The sequence below is a fragment of the Cryptomeria japonica genome, chromosome 9 (assembly GCF_030272615.1).
Source record: "Cryptomeria japonica chromosome 9, Sugi_1.0, whole genome shotgun sequence".
Taxonomy (NCBI): domain Eukaryota; kingdom Viridiplantae; phylum Streptophyta; class Pinopsida; order Cupressales; family Cupressaceae; genus Cryptomeria; species Cryptomeria japonica.
In genome coordinates, this window is record NC_081413.1 from 288,346,094 (window position 1) to 288,365,494 (window position 19,401).

A 19,401-nucleotide genomic window follows, 5' to 3' on the forward strand; every position below is an offset into this window, starting at 1 on the left:
ATGCTCTATACTATTTATTTTCTATCACTTATAAGGAGAACAAAGCACTAATTACAATGAAGAAAGCAAAACATTGCTCCTTTGAGCTGCTTTAAGTAAGGTCTTATACAATGTGTCCTTTAAACATGTGCTAGGAGCCTAGGACCATTGGTGAATTTGTTGCCCCATGGCAATCAATTACAGATTTCCCTAAAATCCTTAAAAGGAATTTAAGGAATGATATATCCTTATATCAAGGCAGAGAAAATTCAGATGTCTTTAAACTATAGTTTTTCCAAATAAATGCACCTTCCCTTGTGTAAGGGTTCAGGATTTACTTGAATAAGACACTAGAAATAAATTTTGTTGGCACAGAATTTCAACATGTATAAGAAAAAAAAGAATATATTTCATGCTTGTTGGTTCATAATATGAATCTATGATTGAGCTTGTGTTATCGTTCTAAAAACTAATATGCGTATTGATGTTTGATACCATGCATAGAGTATGAAAAAACAATATAGAATGCCCACATTTTCGATAGTCCTTATCACAATTAATTAAAAAAATATGTAGACTATCCTTTGAGAGGTGTTGATGTTTTCCTTCTTTGCAAATAATTAGATATTTTTCTGTGATGCTATTTAGAGGCAACCTAGCCCATGTAGATTCCAATCAATATGAGACTCCAAACACTTAAGGTTTGAGCTTGAATGTATTGTGAAATTTCATCCGACTTTTTATGAGCTTTGTTGAGAACTTGAGTTGTTCTCCTATTCTCTTTGGCAGTTTCTAGTAGTTCATGGCATTCTTTGTTACTGATTAATTTAATTTATGCTAATTTGAAATTGTGTTTGTATTTTACTATGTATGTTTTTGGAAGATTTTCCTAATAGGTTATATTTCACCCAGGCTGAGATATTTGGATGCTTTGTTAATTACTCACTCACATGCAGATGCTATTGGAGGTATGTGTCCGAGGTTTCCAAAATATCTGTTCTTGGTACTATTGTTATTACTTGATGGTCTATTTATCATAGATTCATAAGCAACCTATGATTCTCATGATGCATATATGTCTTGGTACAAATAAATTTTTGGATTAGTGATTATATCATAGTTGAAAAACTCGTACTTGGGAATAACTTGACTGGCCCAATATTTTTTAAAACTTGGGAGTCAACAATTTCTTGGTAAATCTATTGAACATTTGAAAATACACAATTTCTTAAAATATTCTTCAAAAACACACACATACACTGAATTGTAGAACATATTATTGATTTCCATCCTATATAAATCAAAATTTGAGTTCAATACATATCATAGACCAAAAAACAAGTGCAACCTCTGAATAAATTTGAGTTCAATACATATCATAGACCACAAAACAAGTACAACCTTTGAATACATTTTAATTTCAAGTTTGGTATCAATGAAAAAACATATCATAAATTTCTTCTACGATTGAAGCTCAAAAAAGTTTGTTTCCTTTATGTGGGTTCTTTTGAAGTAGATGGTACAACTGCAATGTCCTCAATAGGTGCTTCATCCATAGTGATAGGATGAGGATCAAGTTGTGTATGTGGGGAAACTGCCTTTGGTGGCTGACCAACCTCACCTGTTGCCTCCTCATATGTTGCCACTCCTGCCTCCCATTCAGCTGCCTTCCTTGTTGAAGTGTCCCACCCCTTTTCTGACTTTGATTTTTTTTTTGTGTTATCTTTTTTTTGGTTTTTTGAATATTTTCTTCTTTCTTTCTTTCTTTTGTGTTTTTTGCAATTATTGAAAAGAAATGAAATGCAGGAAACAAAGGAGAAAACAATTTCTAAACACTATCAAATAACTATCTCCACTAGATTCAAAATTTTTAATGCATTAATTGTAAATATTGAACATACCTAGTTCACATGCCCAGCCAGGCAAGATATAGCAACAACGAATCAGTTCAGCTTGATATTATTTTTCTATCAGCTGTTATTTGAAAGCTACAACCAATCTCTAAATGTTACTGTCATTGATCTGCCAGGAACCCTTATCAAAACCTGCTCTTTCAATGCCTCAAAATTCCATGCTAGACTCTTGAGATGGTATGGCTGGAGAAGAGATTGGTACAGCCTGCAATCTATGCCTTCACTTGCCTCAAATCTGCAATTATTCATTACTTTCAAATCTGCTCTCAGTTACTCTGCAAAACTCTGTCAATGCTTCTCTCAAATAATTCAAATGAGCTCTCCTACAATCCTTGTAATGATATCACCTCAAGAACACCCTAGAGAGATTTTTCACTCCCGCTGGTATCCGATCTTGTGAAGGTTTTCGTCTCCAGAAGCTGCTTGAAACCTTTTGCTTCAGCTCTCAAGCCAAACTCTCCAAAATGATATTCATGAATGAATGAAATGGGTGCCCAAGCTCTATTTATTTCTTCATTTCCAAATTCTTGTCTAAAACAAAATATTACTTAAGCTTCATAACCTTTTAATATTTCTCTTTATTAATTTCACTTATAACTCCCTAAGTTAGGCGCCCAACATGAGATTAAATAAAATATTAAATAAATACCTTATAACTCTCTTTTGGTGCGCACACACATAGTCCCTTCTAACAAATTAAAATAAAATTAAAATTAAACATTAGCTTTTCCTTTAATACAACATTATTTTAAAATTAAAGCTCCGAGGCTTGTAATAATTGCAATTGAATATCAATCTGGCATCCACCAACCTTCTAAAAATAGAAAGTCTCTCAACTGACCATGTCGGCAACCCTCTAGTGACTTACCACAAATAGTATGGAATAAGAACATCTGAATGCGCTAACAAATCCCTGCAAGAACAACCAAACTCCGAATGGGTCCCCTAACCACTGAATTAGCCTACGGTAACCAAGGTTAGTAGGTTAATCATACAAATAATGTTGATGTTTAGGAAAGGAACATAATAGTCTGCCCTCCCCGAAATTGCTTGCCCACAAGCAATCTCAACTTGGGATGTTGTAGAATCTGCTTATTTTCCTACATCGCATACTCCACTACTAAATTCTTTCGTTTCACCAAATATTCCTTGGTGACCTTCTTCCGCAAGGTACATGTTCTAGTGTCAATGATGGCCTTAGGTATAAGAATCAATTTTCCCTCTTCATCTAGAGGAGGCAACTCCATCAATGGCACAACATTGTGTCCCAATGCCTTCTTGAGGCGAGACACGTGGAAAACATTATGCACCCTGCTCTCTGTTGGTAATTCTGACTCATAAGCCACTTCTCCCACTTTTTCGAGAGACCTTGAATGGACCATAGTAGCTTGGCTTAAGCTTCTCTGCACCACTCTTCATGAGAGTGGTCTGTCTATATGGTTGCAACATCAAATAGACCATGTCACCCACCTTGAAGAAATGCTCTACTCTATGCTGATTTGCATACGGATTTTGCTGATTTTGTGCCTTCTGAGTGTTCTCCTTCAAGGACTTCATTATGTCTTGACTCTTCTTTAGCAGATCCTTTTCCTTAGGCACCCTACTATCCCCAAATAACAAATCTAGGAAATTAGAAGCCTCATAATCGTAAAGAGCCATAAACGGTGACATCTGGATAGACATGTGATAAGTCGTGTTGTAGCAGTATTCACACAAATGAAACCACTTAACCCATGCCTTCTACTTGCAATGTAGTTACTGAGGTATCCCTCTACCCATTTGTTTGTGGGTGGTAGCTAGTGCTCGGAGTGAGTTCTCTCCCACTAAACCTGAATAGTTCCTACCAAAAATGATTCGGGAACTTGTTGTTCTTGTCACTGACTATATTTCAAAGCAACCCATGAAGTCTAAATATCTCTCCGAAAAACAAATCAGCAACCTGTGCTGCTGTGTATGTGGCTAAAATCGAAAAGAAGTGAGCAAATTTTGTAAGCCTGTCAACCACAACATATATACAATCCCTTCTTTGGGCCTTTGGCAAGCCCGTGATAAAATCCATAGAAATGCATTCCCACTTCCGACTAGGAATGGGTAGGGGCTGAAGTAAACCTCCTAGGAAGGAGTGCTCTTGTTTATTCTGTTGGCATGTAGGACACTCTCTCACATACTTAAGGACTTCTGTTTTGAGCCCCTTCCAAGTGAACTGTTCCCAAATTTGCCTGTATGTTTTGAAGTATCGTGAGTGACCTACCATGGGAACATCATGAAAGGCACTCAATATCTTCCTCTTCATTGTGTTAATCTTCATACTAAAAATATCCTCCCTTTGTAAATGATGAGATCATTCACCACAGAGTACCTACCATCCTGTATTGTACCATCAATGATACGTGAAGCCCACTTGTCCGTAGCATACTTAGTTGAATTCCACTCTCTCCAATCAGCTATAATTTTTCCCAAGGAACGCAAGTGGGGTCTCCTCAATAGAGCATCGACAATGATGTTCTTTCTCCCTTTGTCATAGACAATGTCAAAGTCATAAGCCTACAACTTACTCACCCACTTCTATTGTCGGTCATTAAGGCCATGCTTATTATTAAGGAAATACTTTAGGTTGTTATGATTTGTTCTAACTACAAATTTGCTGCTTGTTGTGACATTTTCACACATCGCCCCATTGCAAATGGGGACCCCCACTTTTTTTTGCTTTAGAGGTCAGTTGTCTTGGTTTTAGTCGTCTGGTAGTGTCTTTAGCTATTAACCTTTTGCTTAAAGAAGTATAGTGTCTTAAGTTGTCAGGAAGTAATGAAGGTCATGTCTCTCTACTTGGGTTTGAGTGAGGTCAGTTAATTCTCAAGGCTTAGGAAATGAACAATTCATGATGATCATTCCATTCGATCATCATCATTTACTTGCTGAATTAGAGATGAAGTGCTAAAATTTGGCTAAGGCAGATGGTTTAGAGAGAGTGAATGCTTGGAAGGTAGGTTGGCTAAGGTCCAAATTATCATGAGGAGGCTTAAGGCGAAATGATTAAGTTAGCAAAGTTGTCATCTTGAGGTCACTTCCTGTGGAGCCTCAAATGTGCGAACTTCCTGTGGAGCCTCAAATGTGCAAACTTCCTATGGAGCCTCGGATCTGTGACCCTTCACCTCACCATTTCCTTTGACACCTCAAATCCGCGACCTGCCTTGAGAAACTTCCTTTGATGCCTCAAAAGCACGACATTTACTTTAATCACTTCCTTCGCCTCCTTTAAAGTGCAAACTTCCAATACCCTCCCCAAGGCACAAACTTTACCTTTCCATTTCCAGCACCCTTGCCAAAGTGTGAACTTTTATCATGCCATTTCCAATGCTCACCCAATTCAGCAAACTTCCTGTGGGGTCTCAAATCAACGCGAACTTTGTTAATTTTGTAACATCGGTCGTACTATTTCATGCTTCCAATATATATATATATATATATATATTAATCTGATTACATATACTAATATGTTAACGTTAACCAATGATAAATAAAACCAATGTTAACTTATCGCGTTTGACCAAGGATTACACCGTTCATGGTATTGGGTGGTAAAGCGATTCTCAAACAAGTCGCACTCCTTCCGATCGGGTAAGTAAACGGTGACTAGTTTATATACTGTGGTGAGAGGTACGTAGGGAAGAGATGTGTCTTCCCACGTGGGAAGACATATCTCTTCACTACGTAACCCCTCATCCACTTATATAGCATGCTTACATTGAGGAGGATGTACACACCGAAATTGATAAGTGCGGTGCATCTTTAAAACACGCTATAACAGATAAAATACAACTTTCAGATCATATCTCCATCTCTTCTATTTTGATCACAGAATTTTGAAAGAACTTAACATGGTATCAAAGCGAAGTTAAGGAAGATCATATTAAAATTCTGTAACGATCTCATAAACTTTCACCAGGCTCTTACTAAGATCACATTCCCATAATCCTAATGGCAACCGGAGTTAGGTTTGAAGATAGATTAGATGGAGCATCAAATTTTGTATCTTGGAAATTCAGGATCATGCTTGTTTTGAAAGAAAATAAAATTGACTCCCATGTCAAAAGTGAAATTCCTGAACCCTCTGATGATACAGAGAAAATTCAGTGGAGCAAGGACAGTGAGAAGGCCCTTAAGATAATTGTGGATTCAGTAAGAGACCACATTGTACCAGTTATTTTTAAATATGAGACGGCCTTTCAGATGTTCAAAGCACTAGCTGACATTTATGAAATCAACAACACCAGCAGGGCTCTCACCCTAAAGAATCAACTACACCATATAAAGATGAATAAAGGAGAAACAGTTACATCCTATTTCTTGAGGATCACTGAGCTTAGGGATCAACTATCCACTATTGGACATCTAGTAGACAACAAAGAACTTGCTATGATGGCCCTAAATGGACTTCCTACCTCATGGGAATCGTTCATTCAAGGAATCAGTGCTCGTTCTAAATTTCCTAGGTTTGATAGATTGAAAACTGATTGCATTCAAGAGGAATCTCGGCTTGTCACAAGAGGAATAAAACAAAACAATGGTAATGAATACATTCAAGTTCTAAACTCTAATTCCCACAAGAAAGGAAAGAAGAACTTTAAGAGAAAGAGGAACAACAACTCAAATTGGAAGAGGTCTTCAAAGAAGAAGAGAGACATTTCTGAAGTACAATGTTTCAGATGTGACCAATATGGGCACTATGCAATGAAGTGTCCAGACAGGATCAAACAACAAGCTTCAGTGACAGAAATTAAGAAAGGGAGTAATTCCGAGAAGCTAGTCTTCTACTCAGCCCTCTCTAGTCAAGTCACCTCCAGTTTCAACAAATGGGTGATTGACAACGGAGCATCTCGATACATCACTAGATTTCGTGAGCACCTAGACACACTTGTGGAAAGTTCAAATGAAGAAGTGACAATTGGTGATGACTCAAATTATCCAGTTATGGGAATAGGAACCTGCAATATCAACCTAAAGTCAGGCATATCCCTACAACTGACTGGAGTTCTATTTGTACCTGGTATAAAGAGAAACCTTGTCTCAATTTCTGCACTTGAAGATAAGGGTTACAGATTAACCTTTATGGAAGGAAAGGTACTTGCTTGGCCAAAGAACGCCACCATCAAGAAAGCCCACACCATTGGAGTAAGACAAGGAAGCCTCTACAGACTTTGCACCACTCCACCTCTAGCCTTGATTCATGAGACTCTAGATTCGAATGAACTTTGGCACAGATGATTAGGGCACCTTCATTTCCATGCCCTACCTAAGATAGAGGGGATGGTGATCGGCTTACCCAAGCTAAGTCAAAAATCTGAAGGAGCCTGCAAAGGGTGTGCCTTGGGAAAGAATACTAAAGGGTCTTTTAATTCTAGCAATAGTAAATCCAAAAATGTATTAGAATTAGTTCATTCTGATTTATGTGGACCCATGTCTGTACCCTCATTATGGGGATTTTTATATTATGTAATATTTGTAGATGATTATTCTAGGAAGACCTGGATATATTTTCTGAGGTACAAAGAGTCTGAAGAAATCCTTTCTAAATTTAAGGAATTCAAAGCTCTTGCAGAAAATATGACAAGGAAGAAAATGATAACCTTAAGAACAGACAATGGTGGGGAATATACTTCTGATATGTTTAAAGATTATTGTTTAAATGTTGGGATTAAGAGGGAGTTAACTGTACCTTATAACCCACAACAAAATGGGGTAGCTGAAAGAAAGAATAGGACTATAGTAGAAGCTGCTAGGGCTATGTTGTTTGACCAAAATATAGAAACCTCATTTTGGGCTGAAGCATCTAGGACAGTGTTGACGTGTATTTTGTACACTATCAAACACAGAATAAAATACCCAAGGGTACCTTATCCTCTCTTGAATAAAGCCTCTGATTGCTAAAGATATCGCGGAAAAGGATCAATCAGGATGACTTCAAGGTTCTTGTATGTAGGGTCTCTACGTGTGGATAAGCTCTTTGTGGTATGATGTGATTTGCTGGAATCACAAGGGGACTTACATTCGATGATTGAATGTCTGATCTGCTTTGAATATTGCTGGAACACAGGATTTTACTGCATTAGATTTGGAAAAAAAAAGGAAAAAAGATGAGGGCGAGGAAAGAATCTAATCCTAATACTAAGGAATGTAGGAGCAATGATTGATCTTTGATGAAATTCTAACTAAGTCTTGTTTTGACATCCCAAGACCATCTCCACAAGGTTAGTGCGATCTTCGAAGGAAAGCTTTATGATGTTCAAATCATCACTGCAGGTATAGACACCATCAGGTTGATGCATATCAATGAAGAAGCGACAATTGAAGTTAAGCTTAAGCTGAATGATTCCAGTTGACTACACAAGGCAAGTCTGCAATCAACAAACTGCTAGTAGTATGGATATACGAATTCCACCATCAATCAAGCACATTTCTTCCACTCATCTAATAACATGAAATCAAATATGAGAAGTATAAAGACCATGCAAATTGTCGAATCGACCCATAAATTTCACCATTTCTTCAATGAAGTTACAAGTCTTTTACAACAACATCTTGGCAACAATCTTTGCCTTCTCTCTCTACTCTACTCTAATTGCTATTCTATCAACTAGCTAACTACTCTCTATTCACTAACTCCTTTCTAACTGCTTTCTATCTATTATTTCCAACTATTCCCTTTACAAAATGAAGAGCCGGGGCTTATATAGTGCCCACAATACAATTCGATGGCTAAGATCAATTTGAGATCAATGGCCAAGATTCAATAATGAAAACCCTAATTAGGGTTTGTTACAACCATTACATAACATTTAATGCTCGACCAATGAAATAATTGTATTGCTTGGACACATGTCCTCTCTAGAAAATTCCACCAATGGATAGCCGGGGTAAGCACATCGAAGTTTGTGCCACCTTCCATGAGTTAGGTACATTGAATCTGGACATGCTGAGGTGGACCAATCCGACTGGAGAAGTGATGACTGGGATGCCACCTCGTCCGACACTCGCAACTTGGTAAATATTCAACTTGATGTTGTTGAGAAGCTATCTTTAATTAACTCTTCTGAAATTATCTGCGTCTTCAATGAACCCTTTGCTCTGACTTCTTTTGTCTCTGATTTGCAGGATGTTGATGTACCTCGTCTTGGAATGTTGGATTGGAAAAGTCGCCCTTGTCCTTGCTTGATCTTCTTGGAGGAGACCGTCCTTGATCTGGCTTGATTTTCCAACTCCAGGATCTCCATTTGATGCCTACACAAAATATTAAAGTTAGTCTTTTGAGCATCAAACTTTAAAGTATGAAATTTAAGACCTTTCAAAGGTAAAACTTAAGATATTAATTTGAAAAAAGTTATGATAAATCAAGAATTACACATTTTCAAATTAATAATGAATGGAAATTGGATTTTCAAGACTTAGATTTTACAGATTTGCAATGGGATCACAATAAGTCTTGAAAGTAATTCTTCATACCTTCCCTTGAGTACTTAAGTACAAAACTTTGAAAAAAATGATGAGAGAAGACCGGATTTTGATGGACAAGCTTAGATTTATAGTCCTCCCTTGGATGAAGTACGCCTCCTTTAGCCTTCAAAAGAGCTTCACCTTCCACTAGCTTCTTCAAAATCTGGAAATTCACCTTCAAATGCCTTCAAAAAATCTGGAAATTATCCTCCAAACTAGCAAGAAATACGCCTCTCCAATAGCCTTCAAGATGAATTTCGCCCTCCACTAGCTTCTCCACACTTAGTAGAAATTCGCTCCACTCCTCTGGATTTCGCTCCTCAAATTGCTCTTCAATTTCGCACTTGAAAGGATGATTGAATGATTTAAATTGTGAAAAAACACCTTCCAATATATAGAGCGCTCACCTTCCACTTACCCATGAGGTCAACCTAGCAAATAAAAGGTGAAATAATAAATAAAAACCCAAAAGGAGTAGGCCGACTTGTCAAATAAAGGCAAATAATGCCTTGTGCGCTCCACATTTAATTTTTTAATTTAAAAAAAATTAATTTTAAATGCCTTCACAATAAAAGTTCGATTTTTTAAGGCCTAAAATCAATTTATTAAATGCCAATTTAATTTAATTTTTTCAAATATTTCGAAGTTGGCAATTTGGCATCTAATGCGATTTGGAGGATATTAACGTTGGGATATGGCAAAAAGAAAGAATGCTAATGACTTCGCTCTGGTCCCTTGGAGAGGGACAGGAGCACTTTTTCATTTTTAGGCTAGGATTCTCAATTTTTTGAAGTCAAACTTTCGTTCACCATGCTTTAGAAGTTCTTTCCTATCTCACACAACTTTGCCTTAGCATAATCTCGGAGGGAATTTGTTGTTTTCATAAAAAGCGCTCTGGTCCTTCAGTGAGGGACGGGAGCACTTTTGAGTCCATTGCATGAATTCTTGATCATATCAATCTTCAATTTACCCTCAAGGCGTAGAATATCACATTTCACTCCATCTTGAGCCTTGGTAATAAAAATATCCTTTCAAAATGCAAGGTAAATGGTCATATTTGGAAATTGCGCCCTGGTCCCTTGGTGAGGGACGGGAGCACTTTTGCCAATTGTCGTCAAAATTTGCAACTCTCGCATCTCAATTCCACTTCAAGGCATTTTAAACACTTTTTCAAACTTGTGCCTTGGCATCAATTTGTCCAAAATTGGTGAAAAAGGCTAGATAACATGTTAAGTGCTCTGGTCCTTCAGTGAGGGACAGGAGCACTTTTTCAACTTCAAGCTTATCCGTCCTTTGCTAGCTTCCCAAATTATCTTCAATGGGCTAATCATGTCCTCTTTCATTCATTTCAATCACAAACTTGCCTTGGCCTTGTAGGAAATTTACACCTTTTTGGAAAATCACTCTGGTCCCTTGGAGAGGGATGGGAGCACTTTTTTGGAAAATCGCTCTGGTCCCTTGGAGAGGGATGGGAGCACTTTCTACATCTTGGCATACTTCTTTGTTCTTTAAACCTCTCAATTGCGTCCAAGGCATAAAACATCATTTGTCCTTCCCATCCAAGTCAAGTTTTGCCATAAAATATCAAACAAAGAAGAGAAACTTGAAAAAGTGGCATGGTCCTTCAGCGAGGGATGGGAGCACTTTTTGTCATTTGGGTTGATTTACTCCTTCGTGAACCGCTTAAATTATATTCAATGGACAAAACATGCTTCCCTTAACCTTTTCAAATCATAAAATCACCTTAACCTTGCAAAGATAGTGCGAATTTGAAATTCAGTGCTCCAGTCCTTCAGTGAGGGATAGGAGCACTTTTTCAACTCTTAGCCAAATTGTCTCACTTTTCACCTCGAAATTCCTTTGCTAGGGAAGATTTCATCTTACTTCACACTATGTATAAAAGTTAATGTCCAAAAGAGGTCTAAAATTGTGTATATAAAGAAAAGTGCTCTGGTCCTTCAGTGAGGGACAGGAGCACTTTTTACCTTCTAGGCAAAAACTTCTTCATTTCATTGTTTTCAATCAAGTCTAGATGCTTTATCATGTTCATTTCATCCTCCACCATGCCTTTGATGTTTCAATTTGACCAAACAAGGCCAGGAATGGCTCAAATAAGTTTTTTCGCCTTAGTCCCTCAATAAGGGACGGGAGCACTTTGCCTTGGTCCCTTGGTGAGGGACAGGAGCACTTTTTCCTTTAACCTTCAAAATTCACCATTCTTGTGCCTTCAAAATCTTCAAAAGTACCGAGTCACGTCCAATTATCATTCCGGAAGACCCTGCACAAAACAAAATAGAAAAGTCAGTGACAAATATGCATAAAATAGCATTTGTGCTCTGGTCCCTTGGAGAGGGACGGGAGCACTTTTGTCCTTTCTGGCTAAAATATTCAAAATTTAGGTCTCCAATCATTTTACAAGGCAGAGTTAGGTCATCTTCAAGGCCCAGAATCAGTTAGCAAGCTCTCGCAAAACAAGAAATTGCACTTAGAATGAAATTCGCCCTGGTCCCTTGGAGAGGGACAGGAGCACTTTTGCTGTTTCAAGCATCATCTTGCCTCCAAAATTTGATCAAAATTTACCTAGGCAAGAATATACAATTTCATCTTCAAAATGCTAACACTTAGACAAAATTTGAATTTTACCCCAAAAAAACCCTGACTAGACCTAACCTGAGACATATCTGACTGCCTGACAGACTTATCTTACTTCAATAATCAACCCTCGGAAGGACGCTTAATAACTTTCAAAATTTGACTGGACTCAGCTTAAAAAATATCCAAAAGAAACCCCTAAGGCTTAGCCCTAGCCCAGACAAACAACTCACTCATTCGAAACTCTAAAAGCAGAGAGAAGAACAGGCAAAACAAAAGCGAAAAGAGGGGGTCCCCATTTGCAATGGGGCGATGTGTGAAAACGTCACAATAGACAGTTGTGTACATTCAAAATAGATGTCCTCATTCTCTTCTTGACAGTAAAACCCCTAAAGAAGCCTTTACTGGCAACAAACCTGACATAAGTCATTTCCGGATCTTTGGGTGTCTGGTCTATATTCATGTCCCCAAAGAAGAGGTCAAAGTTAGAACCTTTTGGAAAGAAAGGAGTATTTGTTGGGTACAATGAAACCTCTAAAGCCTATAGAATATACATACTTGGTCAAAGACAAATTGAACTAAGCAGAGATGTCATCTTTGAGGAAGACATAGCATTCAGGAGGTCCAAAAGCTCTAATGAATTAGAACACCAAGATCCTCCTACAAGCTTGGATGAGGATTCCACCTGTGAGCTTCAGAGGGAGACCCCTGAAGATGCTGAGCATGAAGTTCAAGGCTTACCTTTAGAAGAAAATTATCCCGAAACTAGGAAGAGACCACTTTGGGCTAAAAAGATGCTTCAAGAAGTTGAAAATTATGCTGCTCCAAAGGGGACCTTCAGAGAAAGTAAGAGACCTAACCTATTTTCCAGTCAACACGATACACAATTTGTTAGTGGAAGGTCAAACGAAGAGACAAATGCCATGTTCGCTTTCATTGACATCATCAATGGCATTAATTGGAACTTGTAATGTTTACTTCTAACTCTTCTATTTTTGTCATCAAAGTCAAATTAGGTTTAAGGACATAAATTAAGAGTAACGGAATAAGAAAAGGTCATTTGTTGAAACTTGATATATATTATTTGCAAATTTTTACTGTAATTTTGGATCACTTGAACTACCCTAATTTGCACCACATTTATCGTTAGCATTAGATGCAATGTACTCGTCAGTAGGTTTGATTAAGTAGATTTAAGGACAATGTCAGTTGTGAGGTTTTTGATTGAATATATGCATGTTATATAACCTGTTCAATTGTAACATGGTATTGACAACAATAAACACAAGTACAACCACTGAGCATAATCAAGAATTTCCCATAACAGTCAGCTCAATTTTTTCAATATTCATAAAGTATTTCAAAGATTCTAATGAACATAGGCATGTTATGTAAACTGTTCAATAAGTGACGTATTATTCACAACAATAAATATAAGTATGATCACTGAGCAGAATCAAGAATCCACCATAGCAATTAGCTCAATTTAATTAGTATTCGGAAATTATTTGAGAAATCCTACTTAATAGGTGTAATGTCTCCTTTTCCACTCTAGTTTGTTTTGGGGATTGTTGGCCAATCCCGAGACCTGTTGGTCAATCAAAAGCATAATTAGAGTTTCCTATTTTCTAGGAGGATGTTTTGGCAATTTTGGTGGCTTGCATGTTGGAGTTTTATGTAATATCCCCAACAATTTTTTTCAATTTGTTTCCAGTTACAATCACAACAAGAACCCGTTAAGGTTAGGAAATCAAGATACAATAATGCTGAAGTTGTAACCCTTCCACTTTCTGATCACCAAGTGCCCAATATGGGAAGGTGAGAGCATACGGTGTTGAGGGGATCGTTAGCTTCAAATAACTGGAAATAATACAATGCTCGGGCGGCAAGCCAACCCCTTCCAGTTTTCAGTGGGATATGGAGAATATTGAAGATCACTTGGCGGTAAACCAGCCAAGGATAATACAAGAAACTGAAGAACAATCACTCTACCGCTTATGCAGCGGGAGGACTAGAAATGAAATTTACTATCAACTCCACTACTTATTCAGTGGGAGGACAACATTACAATCAACTCAACTGCTTATGCAGCGGGAGGACACTATTACAAAATATTCAAAATAGGCGGCTAAGCCAGCCTCTTCCACTTATGCAGTGGGACTACAAGCAATAATCCAAAAGATAGCTGTTAGTACTACTGACTAGCTTTACAATGCACATTATGGATTATCAATACATGAAATATTACTATCCCAAAGATAGGCGGCATAGCCATCCTCTTCCACTTATGTAGTGGAACTAAGAAATAACATAACTTTGTTGTTAGTACTACTAACCAGCATTACAATCATATAGAAAGAAGAATCAAGTGCTGATATCAAGTCCAACAACTGCAACAATAATAGATAATCACTCCCAAACGTATTTAGACTACTCACACGAAAAAGCTCTGCTAACACACAACTATGAAATTCTGAAAATCAATAACACGCACAGAAAAGCAAGCTACGGACACCCCAAAATGCTCATAACTTCTCCAAATCAACTCCGAATGACACAAAAACGGAAGCAAATGAAAGCTATGACTAAGGCAATGCAACCAGAGACTCAAACCTGCACCGCGAACACTAAAAACAACCAACACGCAACCCAAGGCAGCCAAGAGATGGTACGACCCAGCTGGAAAGTTTGATTTGCTGCCAAATATCAGAAAGAACACCAAATGAAACGCCAATGTAGAAGAATGATCGCCCTTCAGATACGCTTCCAACGAACTATTACCCAAAATAATCGATTGCACAAGCAAGGAGATACGATCGAATCTTCGCTTCAGCCACACCAAAAACCAGCAACACTGAAATCCACACCACACTGAAAAATCTGAAAATGCACACTAAAAATTGAACCACACATTTAAAAGATCCAATCACAACTAGGAGTGATGTCTCACACTCGAAGTCTGTCAAGAGCCCTAGGAGGTATTCACCCTCGAAGATTGTCTGGAGTTAATCCGACAGTATAACGATGTAAATTGTCTGAGATACCAAATGAGAAGCCCAACACTCTCATTTATAGATTTTGAGGGCCCAAATTCAAATTCACATTCCCTCCAAATGAACGCCAAATCCAAATGCACATTCACTTCACATTATTTTGAAATCACATTTCATTTCTCCTTTCTCCAAGTCGACCTTCTCATAGGAGAAATGTTCCAAATTGCCGAATTCCCTTTCGAATCTAATGCCCGCTGCACTCCACCCAGTTTGGAACGTGGCATTGATCTGCATATTTCAGATGCAAGTGGTATGGTTCATCATCAACTTCGACCTCCTGATGAATCAATGAATGATGAGCAAGATTTCCTTTCTGCAAATGAAGACCACTAGGTTGTATCTTTCCCCACTATTGACTACAAAGAATATTATTTTGATTATGGAGATTCAGGAAAGACAACTTGTTTATGGATTAATCATGGTCCGGATGAATTACCCCAGTTATTAATCTTTCCCGAAGTTTTGCTTGAGTTTCAAATTTGTACTGTGAAAGAATATTTTTCCGAGTTTAAAGATAAGTTTGCAAAACTTCGGACTGTGACTGCTACTTTGTTGCTCCTACATGTCCTGAGAAATCATGCTAGGAGTTGTATATACTTAGGTCTTTTGAGTGTGGTTTGCTTAAATTATTTTTTTTAGTTAGAGTAGGTTTCTTTTGTTTTGTGTGTTTAGTTTAGTTGTCCTTTTTTTTTAGAATAGTTTGCTTTTGTTAGCTTAGTTGTTTTGCTTTCGCCTGCTTCCGCGTGCTTTAGTTTAGTAATAAAGGAGGATTCCCATTGGCGAAAGGGTGATGTTGCTTAACACACACACATTGGCTTGACCTCGCTAAGTTATGTTTGGGGTATTCCTTTGATGAATATTTGTGAAGAGCTTTTGAATTTTAGATTAATTGTTTCTAAAGTATCTCAAAGTTAGGATGAGCATTTGACTAGAAAGGGAATCATCAATTGTATCTCGACATTGAGTCTTTCAGTCATTATATCTTATACACTTAAAGATTTCTCAGAGTCATTTTGGTCTCTCGAAGTGAAGTTATGGCAAGAAAACATAAATAAATTCGACAAAAGTCTTACTTCAGCGCCGCTATAATGCTCAAGCCCATGGTAAGCTTCATTGTGTTGAAATATGTGAAAAGAAAAGAATATCAAAAGAAAGAATAAAAGAAAGAAAATCAAAATACTTGGCTTTTGGGTGTGCGGAAATCTCTATAGGTGTATCCCTCAAATCAAAGTGTAAATCACCGGAAGTAGAGCAATCTCCGTGAGATTATAGAGATAACCTTGTCGGGGCTATGGAAAGGCAAAGCACTTAAAATTATGCAACTTGCCATGATGGAACCAAAGAGTCATAATGATCTTAAGAGACGAGAATGAATGCATTTGGCACACACTTATAATTGAAGGATGAAAGGTCTTGATACAATTTGGGATTCCTCTTTCCTTTTTGAATGCCCTTTTGAGCCGGCAGGTAAGTTAGCTATAATTAATTTTTGATTCTAAGTTTGAAATGGGTTTTATCTTAGGAATGTTCGAGAACATTTATTCGGGTTGGTGCTAGATGTTGTGACCTTTTTCACACATCGCCCCATTGCAAATGGGGACCCTCTCTTTTCCTGCTTTCTAGGGTTTTGTTAGTGTCCTATGACCTTTTGCTGCAGTTTCACCAAGCCTTGTCCAATTCAGAGCATTTCAGGCCTGACGATTGAAAGTTAGTTTTTGCAAGTTATGTGATTCCGAAATGCGAACACCACCAGAGTGCTTAGAGAGGCCAAAGGACGAAGATCGCAATTGATTTGGACGAATTTGGACAACTTTCTATTTTTAGAAAGTTTGCTTTTTTGCTTTTTCCTATTTTTTAGGAAGTTTCGTTTTTGGCCTTTTTAGCCCAATCCCCGGTATGGCTATTTTTAGAAAGTTTTCACTATTTTTTAGGGATGTTTGCTTTTTTGCTTTTTCGGAATGGGAACCTAGGGTTTACACTTGCACCACTGACCTGCTTCGACTTGAACTCGAAAATACCAAGTTTTGACCTAAAAAAATAAATCCCTAGATTTTAGGCTTTTTGCTTTTTCGGGATGCAAACCTAGGGTTTACACTTGTACCACTGACCTGCTTCAACCGGAACTCGAAAATTCCAAGTTTTGATCTAAAAAAGCTAAATCCCTAGATTTTAGGCTTTTTGCTTTTTTAGGATGCAAACCTAGGGTTTACACTTGTACCACTGACCTGCTTCGACCGAAACTCGAAAATTCCAAGTTTTGATCTAAAAATGCTAAATCCCTAGATTTTAGGCTTTTTGCTTTTTCAGGATGCAAACCTAGGATTTACACTTGCACCACTGACCTACTTCAACCGGAACTCGAAAATTCCAAGTTTTGATCTAAAAAAGCTAAATCCCTAGATTTTAGGCTTTTTGCTTTTTCGGGATGCAAACCTAGGGTTTACACTTGCGCCACTGACCAGCTTTGATCGGAACTCGAAAATTCCAAGTTTTGACCTAAAAAGCTAAGTTCCTATATTTTAGGGGGTCATGGCACCTTCAAAGGATAATCAGCTCGAAAAATCATCCTGATCCTCAAATGTCCTGAAATTTGGCTAAGTCTGGAATGTCATCCTGATCCTAAAATTTGACTAAGTCTGGAAAATTGGAGAATCCTCCAAAAACTAGATTTTGCATTATTAGTCCTAGAGGCCCGAAACGACTCTCAAACATCCTGACAATATATATGAAATATAACTTAAAGTATAAGAAAGAGAAAAGACATATTGAAATACCACTTATACTTTAAGTTATATTTCATATATAGTTCGCCCTCTTGAGAGACCTTCAAAGTCCGCCATGGGTTGGGAGGTCACGTGGGAGCACTCCGCCCAAGGTGGAGAGCACCTCAAAGTCCGCCCAAGGTGGGAGCACTCTTTAAAGTCCGCCCAAGCATGCCAAGTAATGGAGAAGCCTTGTCCAAAGTCCGCCCAAGAAGAGAGGTCATGTGGGAGCTAACTTCAAAGTCCGCCATGCCTTAGGAGAGTCATGAGGAGGGACCTTCAAAGTCCGCCCCATGCCTTAGTTAAATTTACACCTTGATGGAGGCCATGAAGGAACACTCACCAAAGTCCGCCCAAGAAGAGAGGTCATGTGGGAGCTAACTTCAAAGTCCGCCCCATGCCTTAGTCAAATTTACACCTTGATGGAGGCCATGAAGGAGCAATGTCTAAAGTCCGCCCCATGCCTTAGCCAAAATTTCGCCATGAAGGAGCAAAGGCTAAAGTCTGCCCAAGGTCTTCAAGGCCATGTAGGAGAGACCTCCAAAGTCCGCCAAGGGTAAAGAGAGCCATGAGGAGAGGCCTTCAAAGTCCACCCCATGCCTTAGCCAAAATTTTGCCTTGATGGAGCCAAGTCTAAAGTCCGCCAAAGGTTCGAGAGCCATGTAGGAGGTGCCACCAAAGTCTGCCATGCCTAAGGGGACTCACCAAAACTCCGCCCAAGGTGTTGCTGAGTGAATGGCCTTGAAACTCCGCCCTATCCTACCATGTTGGTGGCCAACCCTTCAAAGTCTGCTATGTCTTGGAAGAGGCCATGATGGCAAACACTCTAAAGTCCGCCATGTGTGTGGGGTGCCCAAGGGGTGAAGTCCAAAGTCCGCCCTATGTTGGAGACCCATCAAAACTCCGCCCTACCCTAGCAAAATGATGCAAAGGTCTAGAAGTCCTCCCATGTTGGAGATGTCTTAGAAGTCCGCCTAGGGGGTGTGTTCCAAAGTCCGCCCTATGCCTTAGCTAAAAATTCGCCTTGATCGAGCTTTGCTCAAAGTCCGCCCTCCATGTTGAAGGGACCCTTCAAAACTCCGTCCAAGGAAGTAGATGCTAAGTATGATGTTGAAGAGCCTTCTCAAACCCCGCCATGCCTTGGAGAGGTAAGGAAAGTCCGCCCAAGTTTGAGGAAGATGAAGGTAAGCCTCCAAAAGTCCGCCTACACATAAAAGTCAAACAGAATCAACGAAAGTACAAAGTGATGTCATGAAAATCCTTCAAGATTTCGAACTTAAATCCAAAATAGAAAGTTTTCAGAAGGAGAATATTGGAAGATTGATAAGGATTTCAAACTTAAATCCAAAACGGAAAGTTTTTTTTAAGAGAATATTGGAAGATTAATAAATATTTCAAACTTATAGCCAAATTGGAAACTTTTGGAAGATATTTTCTTCGAATTTGGAAACATGACAACACTTTCCAAAAGAATGAAGTTAAAATTGGAAACATGATTTGGAAGATTTTAAGGGTTTCTGATTGAGGATTTAACTTTATTTACAAATACTTCGTTGTAAACTTCATTTCTACACCAAGAAGTTCGAAAATATTAAGGAGAGCATAGTAAAA

General features: G+C 38.3%; 1 protein-coding gene across 3 annotated transcripts in view; it reads left to right on the forward strand.

Annotated features, from left to right (window-relative positions):
• Nucleotides 1-19,401, forward strand: part of LOC131042144 (putative hydrolase C777.06c) — a 232,371-nt gene that overhangs the window by 108,396 nt on the left and 104,574 nt on the right. For all 3 annotated transcript variants that reach the window (XM_059211125.1, XM_059211126.1, XM_057975468.2), the window contains one exon: nucleotides 892-947. In XM_059211125.1, coding sequence (XP_059067108.1) covers nucleotides 892-947 — 56 coding nt within the window. The remainder of the gene's footprint in view (nucleotides 1-891; nucleotides 948-19,401) is intronic.